This window comes from Candoia aspera, chromosome 2 (genome assembly GCF_035149785.1).
Source record: "Candoia aspera isolate rCanAsp1 chromosome 2, rCanAsp1.hap2, whole genome shotgun sequence".
Lineage (NCBI taxonomy): Eukaryota > Metazoa > Chordata > Lepidosauria > Squamata > Boidae > Candoia > Candoia aspera.
The window spans coordinates 179,786,242-179,807,844 of NC_086154.1; the positions used below are offsets into that span (position 1 = coordinate 179,786,242).

A 21,603-nucleotide genomic window follows, 5' to 3' on the forward strand; every position below is an offset into this window, starting at 1 on the left:
TCTAAATAAATGGATCCATGTCAACAATTGCAATTTCACTGAATGCATATTGGGTACTACACAAAAGTATTATTCCAACAGTTCAGAGTATGAGAGATGGGAAAAAAATATACTGGGTAGTATTCAGTTACAATGAGAGCCAGTTTGGTGTGGTGGTTAAGGCACCAGGCTAGAAACCAGGAGACTGTGAGTTCTAGTCCCTCCTTAGGCACAAAGCCAGCTGGGTGACCCCAGTCACTCTCTCTCAGCCCTAGGAAGCAGGCAAGGGCAAACCACTTCCAAAAAACCTTGCAAGAAAACTGCAGGGACTGGTCCAGGCAGTCACTGAGAATTGAACACGATTGAACGACAAGAAAAAAAAAAATTGATTACAAAGCAGGAAACACATTATCAGTTGACATGTAAATGTCAACTGTTTAAAAGACGCCTTCTTCCAAAAGCCTCTGCAAATGAGCTGATTGATTGATTCCTTCAGCCTCAGAGCTATGAGACTGTGATCCAGTAAGATTGCTGGAAGCAATAGTTGGAATTTGGGGCTGGGGTTTTCCTCACTTTTAAGATAAAATTTACCAAATAAGTATGCTTTAAATTAATAAAGTAAGCACACTACCCAACTGGAGGGATAGTTCACCCGTTTTGTTGTTAAAAAAAACAAAACAAAATACCATTCTGACTGTGAAATTAGGGGAAATAATTTGAGTGGGGAGAGGCTGTTAAAATGAGATTGGGGAACATGTGTAGCTGTCAGGAAAGAAGAGAATTCCCTTTTGCTCAGGGGAAAAGCAATCCTTTTCTGTATCTCAGAGAACAGAAGAGAATAGCTGCAGGGGCAAAAAACCACAAAGAACTGTTGATTGTGGAGCTTGGGAAATGCCTCCAATCAGGAGCACCAAGCAAGACGTATGAAAATGTTGCTTGCTCTTGTACTGTGGGAGACGATCCCCTCTTCTTTGAAAAATATAAAGAGCTCAGACAGAGTTGCATGAAAAAGACACTCAAAGGGCTGCAAATACGCTCTGAGATTGCTTGTATTTGGCAATCCATATGCTCCCCTCCCCAGTTTTCTTGACATTCCAGAAAATCACTTGGCATATTTTCCCCAGAGACTAGTCCTGCGTCAAAGAATTCAGACTGCATTCCAGCAAAGCAAAGGTCTGCTGCTAGTTTCTCTGTCGAAGATACTGTAGCCCTCCAGAAGCAGATCCAATAACTTTTTGCTGTCACATGCAAGTGATCAGGATCTTAGGGATGCTAAGAAGCTTAGAGCTGCTAACTTTCCTTACCAATTCCTGCCCAGGTCTTTAATAGTAGTTTTCCCTTCATATGTTAAGAGAAGCCGTTCACTTGCTGATTTCTGCACAAGACCATTTTTCTGGTCATTGGGCAACCCCAATAAAGCGCCTGCTAGATGATGCTCTTTTCGTAACTTGAGGCCATTGGTGCTTTCCTTTGGAGAAGAGCGAAGCCTCAACAATATGGATGTTGGCAATGCTGAGTATGAGAAAAATGTATTTTACTCATTCTGTCCTAAGTAGTAAAAGAAACGTTAATTTTTTAAAACAATCTATCCTTCACCCAGCTGTTCCGACCAGACACAACTGTTTTCTCTGTGTTTATTAATTTATTACTGTGAGTTCTATGCTGTTTCTGTGTAAATGACTTTAAATGACTTAAAGAAGTCAGGCAACACAACCAACAGAATCAGAATATCGTAATAATAAGAAAAACTTTGCAATAATAAATGTCATCATACCCTTAATACCATCTCTTACACTCAGGAGGTCAGTTGTCCCAGTAGGTTATATACAATACTTCCTTCAGTCCCCAAGCATTCTTTGGAAAAAAAATGGGTCTTCAGATGCTTCCTGAGTCTCATAGGGAAGGGGACAATTGTACTTCGGGGGCCAAGCTATTCCAGGATAGCTCCCCACACCAATAGACAATGCTTGCTTCCATGTCCCTTCTTGCCAAACTTCTTGATTGGTGAGGATTCTCAACATAACACACTCAGTTAGCACATTTTGGGGTGGGCTGAGGCTAACTTAGAAAGGCACCTAGTCTTGAAGATAAACCGCCTGTTGCTTATAAACCTGACTTTGGTCAATTACCACTTCATGTTCAATTTGTATCTTTTGCTCTGCTTCTTAAGGTTATACTGGCCTTCAACAAGCAATTGAAAATTGGGATTTCAAGATAATTGAAAGTCTGGAACCTTACAGGGAATTATTGAAACGAATTGAGCCTACTTTGCAGGACATTGACATCAAACAAATTCATCCCCACATGAATAACTGCCTCCTACTCCAGGAATGGGAAGAAATTTACCAGGTATTATTTATTTAAATTGCTTGGTCAATAAAACTCAGCAGTATTGCCTAGTATTCCACGTTGACTAGTAGCCTGCAAGTCCCTGTGGGCTACCTGATTATTTATTATTTAAATTTATATAGCGGCCCATCTCATATGTATGTCTCTGGGTGGCTTACAAACAATTAAAACAAGTATAAAAACAACAGAGAACAATACAACAATTTAAAAACAACAAGAAAATATAAAAGCATTAAAAAAACTCAATCATAATCACAGCCCATAATCCCACTCATCAAAACAATAACTGTAGCCACTGCACTGGCTCCACTGCATTCCCGTGTCCCTATGCCTGTTGGCAAAACCATGTCTTTAAGGCCTTGAAAAAAGCCTGCAGGCTTGGGGCCAATCCGATCTCCAGGTGATGATGTTTCACAGGGCAGGTGCCATGGCAGAAAAGTCTCTCTTCTTGGGTCCTGCAATGTACCCCTCATGCTGGACTTGATAAGGCGGGTGATAGAGGCAGTCTGTCAAGTAACCTGGTCCTGTGCCTGTAGGACTTTATAGGTCATTACCAGTACCTTGAATTGAACCCAGAAGCAAACTGGCAGCCTGTGCAGCTTGTGGAGCAGAGGTGCAACATGCACAGATTGTGAAGCACATACAACTGCCTGCGTGACCACATTTTGAACCAGTTGAAGCTTCCAAATGCTCTTCAAGGGCAGCCCCATGTAAAGCACATTGCAGAAATCCATACAAGAGGTGACTAAAGCATGACTGACCATGAGTAGGGCTTCCCACATTGGGCGCAACTGGTGCACAGCGCGTAGTTGTGCAGAGGCCCTCCTGGCCACAGCTGCAAACTGTTCTTCAAACAGGAGCCATGAGTCCAAAAGTCCCCCCAGAATGAGTACAGTTCCTGTTTGGGGTAGTGCAACCCCATCCAGAACAAGAGATGGACAGTCCCTGGAACCAGAGGCGGCCAACACCCAAAGCCACTCAGGCTTGAGGCGCCGAGACAGGACCTCCACAGCTTCATTTAGTGGGCCTGTGGTGGAGATATAAAGCTGGGTGATATCAGCATATTAATCATACCTCGCTCATGCCATCGAATTCATCCATTTCATCTCCCTCCTCATCTTGGTAAAACAAGGGGAATAATGAGATCTATGGTAGGGGAGGGGCTGCATGGGCGTGATTGGATCCAGAGCCCCCCTACATTTCCATTCCAGGGGCAACCAGGGCCTCAGTTGGACTGTGCAGCAGACTATCAGGAACAACCCCAAGCTCCCTCTGAAACTGAACTGGGCCCATTAGTTGCCTGGGAAAGACCAATCAAATATGTCCAGCCTCCCTGCAGCTACCTCCAACCCCAACCGCAGAGAAGGCAGATTGAATCCCCAGTGTAAGCCCTTGAAGTACTCCAGACAAGAAGCCAAAACCATGAATACTAACACTCTATTGTAAGGGTACAGTAACAAAATCTTGCAAGTCTAAAAGCACTTCTCCAGTTCCTTGCCATTACTGTCCAGAGAACTAGGGAGGGTCCCTTCTGAGACACTTCCCACACCCCCATCCCTTCTATGGGCTAAGATATTTCTTGTCTGACTGTTGCCTAGGCTGTGGCTCTTCCTCCTGTCTCCCAAGGTTATTTTCACAGTCCTACACCCAGGACCATAAGCCTGAGAAGCTAACTGCCAGTCCAGTTATGGAGCTCAGGGAGCCTGGAGCAGGGAGGTTGATACAAAAGCAACAATCCCAGCTGATCCCGAGAGCCCACCTAAAGAACAGGGTCTTGCATCTGGTAATCTGTGGGTCAGTGCCCCTGAAAGCCATCAGAGGCTCTTGGAAGACAATCGCCACACCCCACCTTTGCCCTGAGGTCTTGACTGAGGCCACACCTGAAACCCAGCTAGGCAAAAGTCTGAGGGGGCACTCCCCCACCCCTGAGCCCAGCCAGGTCTCAGTAATACACACTAGGTCAGCCCTCTCATCTGTGATCAAGGCGTTAAGCAGCAGCAGTCAAAAGGCTGGGCCTCTGAAGGTCCTGCTGACCATGTGGGGTTGGAACATGGTACTGGAATATGATACCAGGCCTTGTTCTCCGAGAGCATCCTGCCCCGTATCTCCCACCATACTCCCCATCCATTACCACCAAGATACTCTGACCTGCCCTTAACCCCCCCAAAATCCCTTCCTCCCCTAACCCATAGTGTCTGACCCCCAAGATAGAGGACCGCATCACTCTAATTCCAACCACCCCTGGGAGAGTATCCAGGGTCCTGGGGTGCTTCAGCACATGCTCTCAGCATTACCAGTGTCTCAGATAACACGTCCCCCAGCCCAACCAACATCACACCCCAACTGGGCAACCTCCAACTAGACCCCTCTCACTGGCCTGGTAGGGTAACCCCACTTCACCTTCAAACAAGGGTAATCCAACTGCTACCCCCTTGGCTCTCACCCAGGCAGAGGGCAAACTGTCCCTCAATAGGGGAAGGGGCACCCTGCCAAACACACCCCAAGAAAAGCAGTCCCTCCGTTGCATCCTTCAGGTCCAAAGATGAAAAACATCAGGGCAACAACAGATCTAGCCACTGAAGTGGCTGCTATGCTGTTTTCCAAGGCTCAAGTGGATGGGGTAGATAAAATGACCACTCAAAACATGCAGGGGCATATGCAGTGGCCACAGACATAAGCTCACTCCAGCACATTACTTCCTGCCTATGCTGCCTCCACCACCACTAACCTACCACCATCTAAGAGCCACAGGTCTCATACATGCCTTACTGCAGCCAGATCTCTCATAGTTTCCACTGGGCCTTGTGTTGCTGCATCAAGGGAAATGAAGGGCTCGTTTTGCTTCCCATCCGTTCTACACCACCCCGCTGTCAACAGGCTGTCCAAATTATATTAGAAGAAGGCCCCTGCCTTTCCTTTTGCACAGCTTAGTAATTCAGCGAATTCAGAAAGCAAAAATCAAAGCCATATCAACTCTTACCAGCTTGATTCATTTCTATAAGTATTTGAGAAGATGCTGATGTAGTCCAGGTTTACAGGTAAGTAAGCAAGGAAAGTAACATTCACAAACAAAGAAAGGAATAAACCATGGATTTTAAAATTGGCTTTGCTGTATTCTTTTAGTGAGAGAAGCTTTGTGAATGTTGCTCAGATCATTGGTGTTTTACAGTAGTTCTTGGGTTTAGTTACTTATAGTTGGGAGTGTATCTTTTGTGTCTGAGTATAGAAACACAATAAGTTCCCCCCTTCTACCTCATCATTCTGATTTGCAGGTTAGAGAAAGCAAAGGGAGAAGAGCAGGTGCAAGCAAATTCGTAGCATGCCTGTGTCGATCGGACAAAGAATATTGGCCTAAAACCTTCCACCTGGCGCTGGATATGGCTGAATACAGGGACCAAAGCAAACTATGGACTTTCAGAGGAGGTATTGTCACCTCTTTGTTGTACTCTCCATTCAGTTCCTTTCTTTTCTTTGGAAGATCTCCAGAGTATAGAAAGTTACAAGAGGGAGATTCAGCAATTTGGGTGTCCACGGGGGGTAATGGTGTCAATTATCTCAAAGTGATGGTCACAATCAGGTAACCAAAACCTCTCTGTTTTAATTTGTGTTAAAATGGGCAAGGCTTCCATCTCCATGTTATTACAAGTAGTCCTTGCTTAACAACCCTAATTGGGACTGGCAACTCCGCCACTAAGCAAAGCAGTCACTGAATGGAAAATCACGTGACTGCAACTGTGCTTTCCAGCTGGAAATAGAGAAGACTACTCAGTTTCACACCTTCAGCTTTTGTTTGCTCCTAATAACTCCCCTGCTCTTTGGAATGCTCAAGTACCTGCCTACTGTCTTATACACATTGGAAGAAGTGCAATTGCACTGGCAGCCTGGGGCTGGGAGCCCCAGGTGTACTGTACAAACATCTTACTGTACTCTCTTGAAATCCCTTCCTCTCCAATGTCTCCACTCTGGGGGTGGGGGGGAAGCAAGTGATTTCTGTAGGCAATCTCTCCTTTGCCTGACCCTTTCCTACTGCCAGTGTGATTGCATTGCTTTCAGTGTGTAGAAGAGCAAACAGCTTACTCTCTTAAAATCCCTTCTTCTCCAATCTCTGCTCTATGGGGGGGAAGGGTCAGGCAAAAGAGAGATTGCCTACAGAAATTGCTTGCTTTTTTTCTCCCCTTCCCCCTCAAAGAGTAGAGAGAGTGGAGAGGAAGGGATTTCAAGAGAGCAAGCTGTTTGTGTAGTGCACCTGTGTCTCCCAGCCCCAAGCTGGCAGTGCAGTCTCATTGTTTTCCATGTGTAGAAAAGCAAGCAGCTTACTCTCTTGCAATTCTTTCCTCTCCAATCTGTTCTGCAAGGGGGGGAAAAACACAGGTCAGGCACAGGACAACATGTACTGACTGTAATGGTGATCACGTGACTGAGGGACTCTGCAAAGGTCGTAAATTGGCCATAAAATTATTTTTTCAGCACTGTCATAACTTTGAATGGTCACTGAACAAGTGGTCGGTAAGCGAGGACTACTGTCATTTGGATGTCATTCATCTCTTACCACCATGGATGCCTCTGTCATCAATTTGGAACTCCTTGAAGCAGAAAACATTGAAAGCCTGTGTCATTCTTATGTAGTTTTGTGGTGGATTTCAGAGCTGCTGCTCTTTCTCAAGAGGGAGGGGGCACATTCCAGGCAGATAAAAGATTTCCCAGTCCAGATTCCACTGGTGGGAAAGTTAAGAGGTTCAAGAACTCTGCCTTAGAGCCATCGCTGAATATTTACCGATAGGTTAGTTAGAGTACCCTTTGTATGGCAAGAACAATAAAGAACTAGAGTTGAAGACATTGACTCAGCGGGGTTCCTTGCCTGTTTCCCCTGACAACTTTGCTCTCTTGAGACCTGTTCAGTACACATAGAGGGGATTTCCCACATGTAGGGGCATGAGAATGCCAGACAGATTCTACTGACTTCTTACCTGGAACAGGCCTTCATTTGGACTATGCCTCTTGCTGAAGAAGTAAGCAGATGTTTTGTCACTTCACCAAAACCATCCAAATAGGGCCTCCCACACTGTTCAAGACTGGCAACTTGCAGTGATTCTGCTTTCATTAAAACATGTTGATATTGTATTCCCAAGAATGTCAAGATGGCAGAGAGAGAGTGTAATGACCAGAACACTTGAGCATTCACTCAATGACGGGCTAGAGACTTTTGCTCATTTAACTGTTTAACGAAACGAAGGTAAAATTACCTCAATACAAGGTAAAAGTTGCAAATGGCGTTCTGCAGTTTAAAATCACACAAACTTGTAAATCCCCCTCCTTTACTACCCTCCAAGGCATGCACCTTGTAGGGTAGTAAAGGACCAGCAGATGGCTTGACCAGTATGCTGGCTGTTAACCTTGGGCAGGGGTATCTAACCCAAACAAAATAATTCACACTCCAGTCAAAGTCCCCCTCCCTGCTGGCGACTTGTGGTCTGCTGACACAGGTTTTATGTTGATGGATGTGAGTCCGATAAACATGTTCTGGGAACATTTGATCGGGGAGTCTGACAGAGAGGGACCTGCGGTCAGGCTGTCCGTGTGATTGTGTGGTGGTGTGTTTGAAGATGTGGTGCTTACCTGGGTGGATTTTTCAACCTGTTTGGGCCACTGGTTTGGTGGAGTGGACTGGACTGGACTGGGGTGCAGTGTGCTGGAAGGCACCTGTGTTGGTTTGTGGCTTGCTGCCTTTGCTGCTTTGTGGTGTTTTGTCAGCATTTTTGCAGCGTTTTGCTGGCCGTGCCTGCTGATTTGTCCCTGTTTCTAGCAATGGCGTTTTTTAATTTGAATTAGTGGTGACTGGACCTGGCTGTGTTTGGATTTTTTGGCTGTCTTTTGGAAAAGTGGGCTGGGGGGGGCAGGACATGCTGGGAGATTGGTTGTCCTTATTCTCCTGCTGTATTGGCATCTATGGACTTGTGGTTCCTGCAGACTCAGAGACAGCCCTTTCCTGTACCATTAATCTATTTGCTGCTGGACACTGCTGGTCACTGGGTTTTTTTTTGCTGCTGCTGGATGCTTCCTTATGTACTACCTACTTCTCTGGCTCTTGGATGTTGGGGCTTTGGTAGTGTGGGTGGTTGCTGGGTGGGTGGGGCAGGCTGCTGTGGATCCCTTCCCCCACACGCATGCCACTTTTGCCTTCCCCTGGGTAGCCCTAAGGGAGAAGGAAGGAGGGAGGGAGGGAGGGAGGGAGGGAGGGAGGGAAGGGGTTCCATCAGCTGTTGGGTTTCCACAGTGAATGTGTGCCTGATTCCTTCTCTTGGGTGAAAGCCAAAAGAGGCATTGGTGGCGGTTGAATGGAAGGGAGCCCTCTACTGGCTGGTAGGAGCAGCAGGTGAGGGTTCCTGTGAGTGTTAGTGGGTATGAATGTGTTGTAATAGTGTGGGTAAGTGTGTTATGGTTGTGGGGAGGTGGTGGTGCTGAGTGCTAGTGAAACGAAAGTGCCTCAGGGTGCCCTGCTTCCCCTCCCAGGGACAATTGGAAAGGATGGTGAGGGGTCCCTGGTTTTGGGGGGCCTGGATTTGGGGATGGAGCTGCCATTGGGGGGATGTGTGAGGGTTGTGGCCCTTGAAACCTTATTAGTAGTAATCCACAGTACAAGCCATTAGGATATATGAAGATTCTTTAATAAGGAGAATTGACCAGCACTCTGTTTAAGTCACAAATAAGGCTTTGCGCCCAAAGCGTTTGAATTAAAACTTCTCCTTTCCCCCTCCTTCCTCATTGCAGTGGCTACCAATCTTTCCATGTTACCTCTCTTGTCTTTTCCTTTGATCTTCCCAGATGGTGCCAGGTGGTGATAAAGTTTCCCCCAAACAACCTTTTACAATCTGCAAGAATGCGAGCCTTCTCTCACACTGTTCAAAACTGTTGCCGCTGAGACCTGTCTGGGTCCAGAAGGCGATGGGTGTGCCCTTTCTGAAATATGCCCAGCTGGGTTTTGAGCGGGGCATCAGCCAAGATCCTGGAGCCAGGCTGGGGGTGTGGCAATTCTCATCCGGGAGTCTCTTACGGCTTTCAGGGGTGCTGCACCATACATCTCTGGATGTGAGACCCTGTTCCTTAAGTTGGGCTCTAGGGATCAGTTGGGATTGTTGCTGTTGTACCAGCCTCCCTGCTGCACAGCAACCTCCCTGCCTGAGCTCCTTGACTCTATTTCTGGGTTGGCAGTGGAGTTCCCCAGACTTATGGTTCTGGGGGACTTCAAGCTGCCTTCTCTAGGAGCGGGGTCTGAGGTACTGTAGGTTGGGAGTTCACAGTCACCATGACAACCAGGGATCTGTCCCAGGTTATCCAGAGCCTGACACAGGACAGTGGTCACACACTGGATCTGGTGTTCCTGTTGGAGCAGTGGCTATGTGTTCTGAAATTGGAGGAGCTTTTGGTGTCTCCCTTGTCACAATCAGATCACACCCTGATTTCCATGGGATTCTCTATTCTCTAGGGAGCTGGGGGTTGTTCCGCTTAGACTGCTGCACAGCCTATCTGAAGCCTTGGTCACCGCTTGGAATAAGGGGCAGCTGAGATGTTGGATTGGATCACATCCATGTGACCTCTTCTCTCTCGGGGATCCCATTGCTCCCCATGGTTCATGGAGGATCTGAGGAAGATGAAACAAGAGAAGAGATGTCTAGAGTGTCACTGGTGCTCAACAAAGGATGAACTTAATTGGACACAGGTCAGAGCTTCTATTAAGGCCTACCTTGTGGTGGTAAGAGTGGTGAAGTATCAATACTTCTCTGCCCTTATTGCATCTGCCAATAGCTGCCCCACAGCCCTGTGTCTGGTGACACGAACTGTCTTGGGTAAAGGGGACTCGAACCTTTTGCAGGGTCATGCAGAGGAATTTGCTCAGCATCTGTCAGACAAAGTCGCTCGGATTCACTCACAGTTGTTGCAGGTCCAGAGGAGATGCCTGGGGAGGAGTCTGGGAACAGTTTGAGCCTGTTGGATCAGAGGAAGTGGACAGGGTCCTTAGGACTGTGAGCTCAGCCACCTGCTCTTTACATCCATGCCCCTCCTGGCTTGTTATGACACCCCAGAAGGTGTCATAAGAGTGAGTTCCATGGGTGGTTAATTCTTCTTTGAATGAAGGGGTTGTTCCTTTACCTCTTAAAGAGGCCTTGGTTTGCCCTATCCTCAAGAAGCCATCACTAGACCCCACCATACTAGACAACTTTTGTCCAGTATCTAACCTCCACTTTTTGGGGAAGGTGGTTGAGAAGATGGTTGTGCGACAGCTTCAGAGGACCTTGCATGAAGCAGATTATCTGGACCCTTTCCAATCAGAATTCAGACTTGGTTATGGAATGGGAATAGCATTGGTCATGCTTTTGGATGATCTCTGGCGTGGGCGGGATGGGAGTTGTGCATCCATCCTTGCCCTACTTGACCTCTTGATGGCTTTCAACACCATCGACCATGGTATCCTTCTGGATTGGCTCAGGGGATTGAGGGTGGGTGGCACAGTGTTGTGCTGGTTCACCTCCTTTTTCCAGGGTCGATTCCAGTCGGTGATGATTGGGGAGGAGAGGTCCTGCCCTAGGCCCCTACTGTGTGGAGTGCCGCAGGGGTCGATGCTCTCTCCACTCCTATTTAACATTTACGTGAGGCCACTGGGCTAGCTCATCCATTGCCATGGGGTGAGGTATCATCAGTATCCTGATGATACCCAGCTATACATCTCTGCCCTTAGTGAATTAAGTGATGCTGTGGACCCCTTATCCTAGTGCCTGGAGGCTGTGAGGGTTTGGATGGGGAATAACAGGCTTCAGCTGAACCTGGCAAGACTGAGTGGCTTTGGGATTTGGGGCCTACTTTGGTGCTGGATGGAGTGGCAGTGCCCCAGACAGACGCGGTGCACAATCTGGGGTTCTTCCTGGACTCACAACTCCTGCTCAAAGAGCAGGTGGCAGTCATGGCTAGGAGGGCCTTTGCAGAATTTTGTTGTGCACCAGTTGCACCTGTTCCTAGATCGGGAAGCTCTATTCACAGTTACTCATGCCCTGGTCACCTCCAGATTAGACTGCTGTAGTGCGCTCTATATGTCGCTGTCCTTGAAGAGTATCTGAAAGCTTCAGCTGGTGCAGAATGCAGCAGCATGGGCAGTTATGTGTGCCCCTAGAAGGATACACGTTACACTTCTGCTCCGCTAGCTGCATTAGCTGCCAGTTTGTTTCTGGGTCCAATTCAGGGTGATGTTTTTGACCTTTAAAGCCCTTCATGGTGTGGGACCATGTTATCTGATCCTATTAGATCTGGCAGAGAGGGCATGCTCTGGGTTCCATCTGTGAGGGACCTACATTTGATGGGTCCTGAGAGGCTGGCCTTCTCTGTCATGGTGCCTTCCTTATGGAACATTCTCTCCCCCCGCCCCAAAGTCAGGTTAGCTCCATCCCTTTTAATATCCAGGAAGTCCTTCAAGACCTGGCTATGTCACCAGGCTTGGGGGTTCCAGGGAACCGGCGACATTTTAAGGTGGCTCCCCTATTGTGGGTGATATGTGGTTGCTAGACTTCTCTCTCCATTTATGGTTTGTATATTCTATTTTTTTAATGATTTTTAAAAAAATTTAATATGATTGCCTATATTTTTATGATTGTTTCTATAATGATTGTTTTTATGCTGAGGTTTTATTTGATTGTTGCACGCTGCCCAGAGTCACTCCTGGTGAGATGGGCAGCTATATAAATTTGATATAAATAAATAAATAAATAAATGTGCACAATATGAATTTGTTTTTACATAATCATCGAATTGGTATTAGTATAGATACCTATATATTCACTCCTAACCATGTTATCCTTCACTTATATCTGAGGAGTACTTGTATAGTAGATATGCCAAGTAAAACAGTAATGAAAATGCAAAAGGTGAATGGACTTTTCTGTATCATATTCAGATGATAATGCAGATGTCAAAATGGCAAGTGACGATGATGACGGCTGTGTTCTTAGTGAGACTCTACAGTTTTCTGAAGGAGCAGAATCTGACAATCTTTGTGGAAGTTCATGGTTGCCTTCAAGTAAGACAATTGGAAAACTGCATTAGGTTCAACTCTCTGCGTTCTTCCTGGAAACCCTTAGTAGCTTCTCAAGGAGAAGCTCTGTATTACCAAAGGTTATCTACAGGGCTGCAACTGGGGGGGGGGGAAACCGGGGCATGTGCCCCAGGCACCGCACTGGGGGGGCACCAAAATGAGTGCTGGGGGGGCGCCAAAATGGGCACGGAATCCATGTTTGCCCCAGGTGACACAGATCCTAGTTGCGGCCCTGGTTATCTATTACTCTTACCTATGGCAGAGGAGTACACCTGTGGTGCCCACGGTGCTTATGTTTCTTGAAAAACTTGGATACTGTTCCTACAGCCCCTTGCTGCTGAATATTGTGGGTTTTTTTTTTAATGTGACCAAAGACAGAAATGATAAAATACCAAAAGAATACTCATGCTCATTTATTTTTTAATTAATTACATTTACTTTTAGTGCAGTTTGAAGTGCCACCCCTGGGCCTGGTGAGGGCTCCCATCCTGAAATAGCTTGAACACACACACAGTCGAAGAATCCATAATCCTTTTTAGAGGTCTGGTGTCCCTAGCATGAATTCTCTGCATTTTCACCTCAGCATTTTCTCTCGGAAGGGTCTATCACAGCCCTATATTAGAAAATGCTTGCAAAACCAGCACCTTGAATTGGACCCAGAAGCAAACTGGCAACCAGTGCTGCTCACGGAGCAGAGGTGTAACGTGTGTCCTTCTAGGGGCACACGTAACTGCCCGCACCGCTGCATTTCTCACCTGCTGAAGCTTCTGGATACTCTTCAAGGGTAGCCCATGTAGAGTGTGTTACAGTAGTCCCTTCAGGAAGTGACCAGGCACAAGTAACTCTGAGCAGAGCCTCACAATCCAGGAACAGATGCAACTGGTACACAATGCAAAGTTGTGCAAAGGCCCTCCTGGCCACAACTGACAGCTGCTCCTCAAGCAGGAGTTGTGAGTCCAGAAGGACCCCCAGATTGCCCACTGGGTCTGTCTGGGGCAGTGCCACCCCATCCAGTACCAAAGACACTGAAGTCCCACATTTGGAAAGCCCCAAAACCCAAATCCACTCACTTTTGCCAAGGTTCATTGAAGTGCTTGTTCCCCATCCAGACCCCCACAGCCTCCAGGCACTGAGACAGGACATCCACAACATTGCTTAATTCACGAGGGGCAGAGAGAGATAATTATCATCAGCATACTGTTCCAGTATGTCTACATAATGATTTTGGATAGTAGGCAATCTGTTTAACATGCCATACATATGTTGTATTTTTATATATGTTGTAATTTCTTCAATGTGCTTTTGTTCTTCTAGATGCCTTCCAGCAGACCAGGTGTGCTCCAAGGGAGGCGAGAAGCTATCAGATAGAGCTTGCTGAGCCTGCTCTCAATGGCAAACACACCATGATTTGTGCTCCTACTGGTAAGATTGTATCGCTCTGAACTACAGTTACCCTTAGAAGTAAGCTTCTTGCTGATTGGAACTGAAAGTTATTTTAGACTTTCTTTAGAAAGGGTGTAAGGAACGTTTCTGAGAAAAAGAAAAAAAAGCTCTTAGAATTTCTTGTTTCTTTTTTTCTTCTATGATGAAGATCTGACCTTGAGTATCCCTTTGTGGGAATATGCAATAGCTTGGCATGTATAGCAGTTGCTTTACATTATGGGTATATATCTTGAGGTCCCAGAAGTCTTGAGGGTGTGAGCCTGGGATCTTACAAAAAGGATCTACCAAACTGTATCTTTAATGCATCTGAAAGAGGAAATATGTAGCTGTAATGCTGTTTTATACAGTGTATGTGTGTGTAATATATATATATATATAATTTATATATATATTTAAATTATAAGAGGATCACCATTTGTGTATTTACTTACTTATTTAATATATTTGTTAACCTTCCCAATCTTGTGACTCTGGGCAATGTAGAACAGAATAAAAACTAAAGGTGTATGAAGAATAACATAATAATCAGTTAAAGGTACAATAAAAATATCTGTGTGTGGAGAAACCCCCATGCATCAATAAGTGGAGTCAAAAGCTTGTTGGAAAACAGAAAGGTTTTCACAGCCTTCCTGAATGTCAGAGGAAAAGGTTCCTTCTAAGCCTCCAAAGGTGGCATATTTGTAATATGGGGCCACCTTGTCCAACTCTCACAAGCCTCTTAAGGAGAAGGGTCTTTCTGCAGGCCTTCTCAAATGTCTGAACCAGACAGATGTACTGGGGTAGGAGGTATGGTCCCTGGTACATCACTCAGGGACCAACTGCAGCCCTCAGCTCAGAAAAGGTTATATGTTCCTTTTTACATGCAGAATTCCATTCCTAGGATCTCTAATTTAGAAGTATTGGGATAATAATAAACCAGGGAATCTCTGCCTTAGATCTGGATTGACACTGGCAGTCAGTCAGATCAAATGCCATGGGCAAGGGAGATCAGTGATGTCATATTATGTAAGAAAGCTTTGTGTGTGTTCATATTCCTTTGCTGTCTCTTTTCATACACTCTTTATCAGTGTATTTCTTCAAAACCCATTTTTTTGTTATCTGCAATAGTTGCTCCCATTCCCATATTTTTAAAAATGTGTATTTCCATATTTTTGGTAGTCCCATGCAAGCTCCATCTGCTGCTCAATCAGATAGACCAGTGCTTTTCACCCTCAGTAACTTTAAGATGTGTGGACTTCAATTCACAGAATTCCCCAGACAGCATGCTGGGAGTTGAAGTCCACACATCTTAAAGTTGCTGAGGTTGAGAAACACTGAAATAGATGATATATGGCTCACTTTTGTTGCTAAGCTCAGGAGGGATTGTATGTTTCACTCTTCCAAACCATCTGATTACTCTGTGTTTGATTCATCCCTAATTACATACTGAAGTATTATGCTGTATTAAGGAACAGAACATGTTTTTGGCGAAAATGACTCTGAAAATATGCAAATAAGATTCCCATAAACAATAATAATAAATAGCAGTAAGTAATGCTTATATGGTGCTTCACAAACATTTTGACAGCACAACCTTTAAAGATGATATTTTATTAAGCTGAGGGAACAAGCTAGAAAGAATAGCTTAGTAAATATTGCCATGTAAGCTAAAGATATGGGAGTATAGGTAGTCCTTGCTTACTGACTGCCTCATTTAATGACTATTTGAAGTTATGACAGTGTAAAAGATAGCTTTGTGACAAATCCTCACATTTATGACCGTCACAGCATCCCGCAATCATGTGTTCACCTGGCTTGCAACAAGCAGAGTTAATAGAGAAGGCGGAAGTAAAATCGAAAGTCATGGTCATATGACGATTTGCTTAATGACCATGATGATTCAACAACCGAAGGGGAAGTAAGGTTATAAGCCTGTTGCGGTAATGTGATTTTCCGCTTAGCGACCACAGCACTTAGCGATGGAGTTGCCGGTCCCAGCTGTAATCACTAAGAGAGGACTTGTGGTATGGACTTGCCAGCTTGTAATTCAGATTTTTAGGCCTCCACTTACAAAGGTGTCCAACCAGGCCTGTATTCATTTTTATAGGATCTGGGAAGACCTTTGTGTCTATTATGATATGTGAACATCATCTCCGCAACAGGCCTGCCGGGCAGGAAGGAAAAGTGGTCTTCCTTACTACAAAAGTCCCAGTCTATGAACAACAGAAGAAAGTCTTCCATGAATACTTCAAAAGCGAGTATGATCTCGTTCTGTCATGTGCAGGTGTCCCATTGCTTCCTGGATCCACAATAATAGCAATACCATCCTTTTAAGCTATTGATTTAGGTAGTTTGTTTTTTGATTATTTGTAAACCGCCCAGAGTCCCTCTGGTGGGAGGAGATGGGCGGTGACAAATCTGATGGATAAATACATAAATAAATAGTTGCTCTCCAGAAGGATGGTCTGCGGTATCTCAAAGCTGCAATTTAGTACCCTTGCTTGCTTTGAAATCAGTGCCTGGAATCAGTGCCCAGTTTGCCTTGGAATGTGCAGAGTCTAAGGCTGTACATGTAATGAGCATCTATGTTGTGATTTTTAAAAAAAATTATGCTGTCAGATACGACCAGTTCATGAGTATCTATGTGTGTTAGCGTGTATGCGCATATGAGCGTATGGGTAGATGGATGACCTCTGTGTATATAATTCTACTTTCATAATTATGCCGTTTTAGATTGGCTGAAAGCATAAACAGGATTTATGGTGTTCTGAGAAATGTCTGCCTCTTTTCTTCCAGCTACAACGTTGCAGGCATCTGTGGGGAAAATGCTTCCTTGTTCCCTGCAGACATGGTTATTAAGGCGAATGATATTATTGTCATGACACCCCAGAGTCTTTTGAACTCTCTGAATAACGGGACGCTTCCTTCTCTTGCAATATTCACGTTGATGATATTTGATGAGTGCCACAACACTACAGGGCATAACCCATACAATATGTTAATGTCCAAGTACTTGGACCTTAAGTTGCAGCAAAGTGCAATTCTGCTACCTCAGGTAAGACAAAACTGGGAGCTTTCTCATGTTGGTAGGAAGAATATGTCATTGTTAGTGAGTTATGTATCCTCTTCTAATACATGAAGACAATATGGAAAATGGTGAACCTCTGAAGAAGATAGCATGCATACCTGTACTCCAGAAGCCAGTTAGTCTGAGAATATAGGTAGTCCTTGCTTAATGACCACAGTTGAGACTGGAATTTCAGTTGCTAAGTGAAGTGGTAATTAAGTGAATCTGACCTGATTTTACGACCTTTTTTGCAGCATTCATTAAGCAAATCACTGCAGTCATTAAACGAACTGCATGGTTGTTAAGTGAATCATGCAGTTCCCCATTGATTTTGCTTGCCAGAAGCCGGCCAAGAAGGTTGAAAATGGCAATCAAGTGACCATGGGATGCTCCAATGGTCACAAATGCAAACTGGTTGCCAAGTGCCCAAATTCTGATTACATAACTGTGGGGACGCTACAACAGTCATAAGTGTGAGCACCTGTTGTAAGTCGTTTTTTTCAGCACTGTCGTAAGTCTGAACCATCACTAAATGAATGGTCATTAAGTGAGGACTACCTGTATTGTAGCAGGGATTCACAGATTTGTCAGTTTCACTTTGTCTCCCACTCCTTTTTTAAATAACATAATTGTTTGAGCTTCGCTTTGAAAAAAAAGATCTGACTTTGGTGAATTTTAATCCATAAACAAAAAGAATGCAACTACATGCTCCACAAGCAATGCACATTGCAGTGCCCAGCACATAGAAGGTCATGTTATACTTGCCTAATTATTTTAGATGAGGAGCTTGTCAGGAAGATACCACAGCAGTAGTGTCAATCCTGTATCACAAACCTAGTCAATAAACAGGGATTCAAGGCCAAACTTGGCATTCAGAAGGTGTCCCCAATGATTGATTTGTTCATTCCACTTTTGAGACTTGAGCAGGCTTTGGCCTTGTTTTCTAAAGAATATTATTGCTGATATTTTTGTTAGAACAGAAAGTAGCAAAGAATATCAAGCAAATGATAAGCATAAGGAAGGGCGAGCATTGCTTCAAAAATATTGCTGAACTTCAACTCCATAACCTAACTAATGGTCAAAGATGCTGGAAATTGTGATTTGGTAACATCTGGAGGGCTGTGAATTATCCATCCCTTGAATAAGGCCTAGAAAAGTCGCTGTTATGCACCTTTGAGTTGTACCTGACTCCTGATGATCGTATGGATAAAAGTTTTACAAGCTGTTTTGTCTCTCGCCACATTTTGCAGTTCTTGCAGATGCATTTCTGTTGCTTCCAGTACTCCCTCAGTCCACCTCATGTGCTGTCAGCCGCTTTTTCTTCTCCAGTCCACTTTGCCCAGGAATACCATCCTTTCCACAGGTGCCCTTATGATATGTCAAAGTATGGTCATTTTTGTTTCATGATCCAGGCTACCAGTGAGCATTCTGGCCTGATTTCCTCTAGTATCAAAGAGTGGGTTCTCTTGGCTATCCAACGAATGCAAAGCAGCCTTCTCTAGCATCATAGCTCAAAGGAGTGAATCTTCTCCCTCTCCCTCTTGTGTAGAGTCCATCCCGCATGTCTGTGCATCATTGCAGAAAACATTGAGTTACCTGTTCTTTGGTCTTGATTGAAATTTATCTAGGCCCTTCAGTGGCTTCTTGCCCATTAATATTATTTGAATCTCTTTTGCACACTTACCATCTTCCTTGATTCTGGAGCCCAGAAGATTGTACCTGTTAACCCTTCTATTGTCCCATTATTTATCTTAAAATGCTCTTAAGTTTCCAGTTGATCTTTGTGGTCTTGATGTTGAAAGAAATCCTAGCCTCCTGTTTTACCTCTGGACTTACTATTGTTACGCCTTCTTCGCTTTCTGTAACCAAGGCACTATTGCCTGCATATCTCAGGCAACTAACCTTATTGTCACTGATTTTGATTCCAAAATTAGTTCTTCCAGGTCTGCAGCCCATGTGACGTATTCACTGTATAAATTGAACAGATTTGTTATGGAATTCAGCCCTGTCTGACTCCTTTTCCAATGATAAACCATTTGGTATTACCAAATTCAGTTCTCGCTGTAGCTTCCTGGATATTCGAGATTTCTTATTAGAAGAATCAGATGCTTGGGTATTCCCATTGTTCTGAGAGACTTCCAAGTCTTGAATGATCAACACTATCAGAAGTTTGGAATAGTCTGTAAAACAAGTAGAGCTCTTTGTTATTCTCCTGCTCTTTCCATCATCTGTCATGAGTAAGGATGGCGAGCAGGGGGCTCCCATCCAGACTGTCAAGCGCATGCGTAGCACTGAGGAATTGGTCAGCCATTCAAAGAGACACAGATCGGGACCGCCTTAACCCTTGGGGGTTATATGTCTGGGTTTTCCCACGCTTCTTCAGTTTGTTAGGATTCCTGTTAAGTACTAGCAATAAATATTAGAGACCTGTTCCTTGTCTCAGCGTGTTTCCTGGCTGTTAGGACATCATCCACCTGCATGGTCTACATGTCTCACGTTCCCCTGTTCTTTTGGAAGCTTGATTGTTCAACTGCCACTTCTCAGTCCATATCGGGCCCTCACCTCTTCTGCAGAATCTTCAACAGTATTTTGCTGGCTGCGATATGAGGGCTACTGTCTTGTAATTACAACGTTCTTTGAATCTCCCTCTTTTAGGGATCGGGACACAGATGGACCTTTTCTAGCATTTGGGCCATGTTGCTTTCCCCCCATATTTGTTGTCAGAGGGTTCTCGTGGTTGTTGCTGTTTCACACGGGCTTCACACAACCGGCTGGTTTCCTCCTTCCCTGGGCCTTCCTATTTGCCAGTTGTTTTACAGCATATCTGACCTCCTCTTCAAGCACCATTGGTTCCTCATATATAGTATATCTCTCAAATACCCTGTCATCTGAGTTAATTTCTTGTATATTCTTTCCTTCCATCTTTTTGTCCATATTGCATTCCATCATTAGCTCCTTTCCATGCATATTCCTCATGACATTGCCATTAGCTTTGAACGTTACTGTCACTTACCTGAGTTTTCTTAAATTGATCCCTTATTCTCCACATTCTGTTATTTACCTTTATTTGCCTACACTCTGTGATCAGATATACCACGTTATCTCTTCTCACTTGTCATAGGAAAGTTGCCTTAAGTTTCCTAGTTTTTTCCAGATCCTCTCTGGCTTTTGCCAGAGAAAGAAAGTCTTCTTTCCTTAGCTATTTCTATGGCCTGGTGTGACAGCCAGTGTTTTTTTCATTTCCATCTGGCTCTTGTTTTCCAGCTTCCTCTTTTACAGTCATTTTAACTTCTCACAATTCTTTGGGTTCTCTGTCCATTAGGTTTACATCTGAGGACCTGTTTCTAATCTCAACCCCAGATTCTTCTGGAATAGCTTCTGTGTTATATTTCATTGGAATCTTTTCAGTCTGGTAATTTCTATGGTTAGAAAGGGATGATCTGATCCACAGTTAGCACCTGGCAGTGTTTTGCGATTTCTCCTAGAAACGTACTCCCTTTTTAAATAAATGAAAACAATTGTGACAGTATGTAGATCTGATGCTGGGAATGGTGAGGAGAGGAACCAATCATTAGGGGAAGAGTTTCAGAAAAGAATATTCCTGGGAAAGAAGAAAGTGTGAGAAAGAAACTCGAAATGACCCACCTTGATTTTGGTAGGTATAAGGAATAGTTGAGAGAAACTCTGGCAGGTTTTTCAAGATTTTGTTATAAAAACCTAACAATATTAAAGAGCATTCCTGAAATCCCAGATGTTCCCATTTCTTGATCTGACCTGCCTCAAAGAACTGGCAGTAAGAATTGTTTTTAATGATAAACAAGATAGAATAGTACAAATATATACATATTCTAAAACTTAATTTCTATGCCTGAAAACCTTGATTGGCTATTTTTTATATAAAGAATCTAAAGAGATTTGTTTAAACTACAATAATTTAATAGTAGTACTGATACTTCTTTGAAGAAGGCTAAGGTGTCATTCATTTTCTGATTTCAGTAGACTTCCACCAGGAAAAGCTATAAGTGTTGAATGAAATTAGTTTTGGAGGCAACATTGCCTCTTTTTTCTTCTTCTTCTTGCTTTTCATGTTTTAATGTCTTAATTTATGTGCAGTACTTCTGGTTTAAAGTGAATGTAAATGTATTTTAATTAATTCAGATTGTAGGATTGACTGCTTCTCCTGGCATTGGCAGTGCCAGAAACCTAGAGGAGGCCATAGAATACATCTGCAAGATTTGCGCTTCACTCAATATTGAAGTGATATCAACAGTCAGAAAGAACATAAATGACCTAGAACAAATTGTGCATAAGCCTGAAAAAAGTGAGCCTGCATTCTAATTCTCTCTTTGAAATCACTTACTATGCAACCATGCTGGAATTTTATGCCACCACCCTCCAACCACTCCCCCTCCAAATTAAGAGGAAATACACTTGAATAGGGGAAGGCAGGTATGGGGCTGCATTTTATTCTCATAGTGCCTAAACAGATGCCTCTGAGAAAACCACAAACAGCCATGTACCCTAATCTTGTTTCCCAGTAAACGATAATAATAAATAGCAGTAAGTAATGCTTATATGGTGCTTCACAAACATTTTGATAGCACAACCTTTAAAGATGGTATTTTATTAAGCTGAGGGAACAAGCTAGAAAGAATAGCTTAGTAAATATCGCCATGTAAGCTAATGATATGGGAGTATAGGTAGTCCT

The 21,603-nt window shown here is 44.1% G+C and overlaps 1 protein-coding gene across 1 annotated transcript in view; it reads left to right on the top strand.

The window, feature by feature from the left end:
* The window catches only part of RIGI (RNA sensor RIG-I), a 54,808-nt gene that overhangs the window by 6,623 nt on the left and 26,582 nt on the right, over positions 1-21,603 (top strand). Inside the window, exons 3-9 of the mRNA XM_063294991.1 lie at positions 2,150-2,328; positions 5,601-5,751; positions 12,269-12,391; positions 13,721-13,828; positions 15,936-16,086; positions 16,625-16,883; positions 21,054-21,216. Of these exons, the coding sequence (XP_063151061.1) occupies positions 2,150-2,328; positions 5,601-5,751; positions 12,269-12,391; positions 13,721-13,828; positions 15,936-16,086; positions 16,625-16,883; positions 21,054-21,216 (1,134 nt within the window). The remainder of the gene's footprint in view (positions 1-2,149; positions 2,329-5,600; positions 5,752-12,268; positions 12,392-13,720; positions 13,829-15,935; positions 16,087-16,624; positions 16,884-21,053; positions 21,217-21,603) is intronic.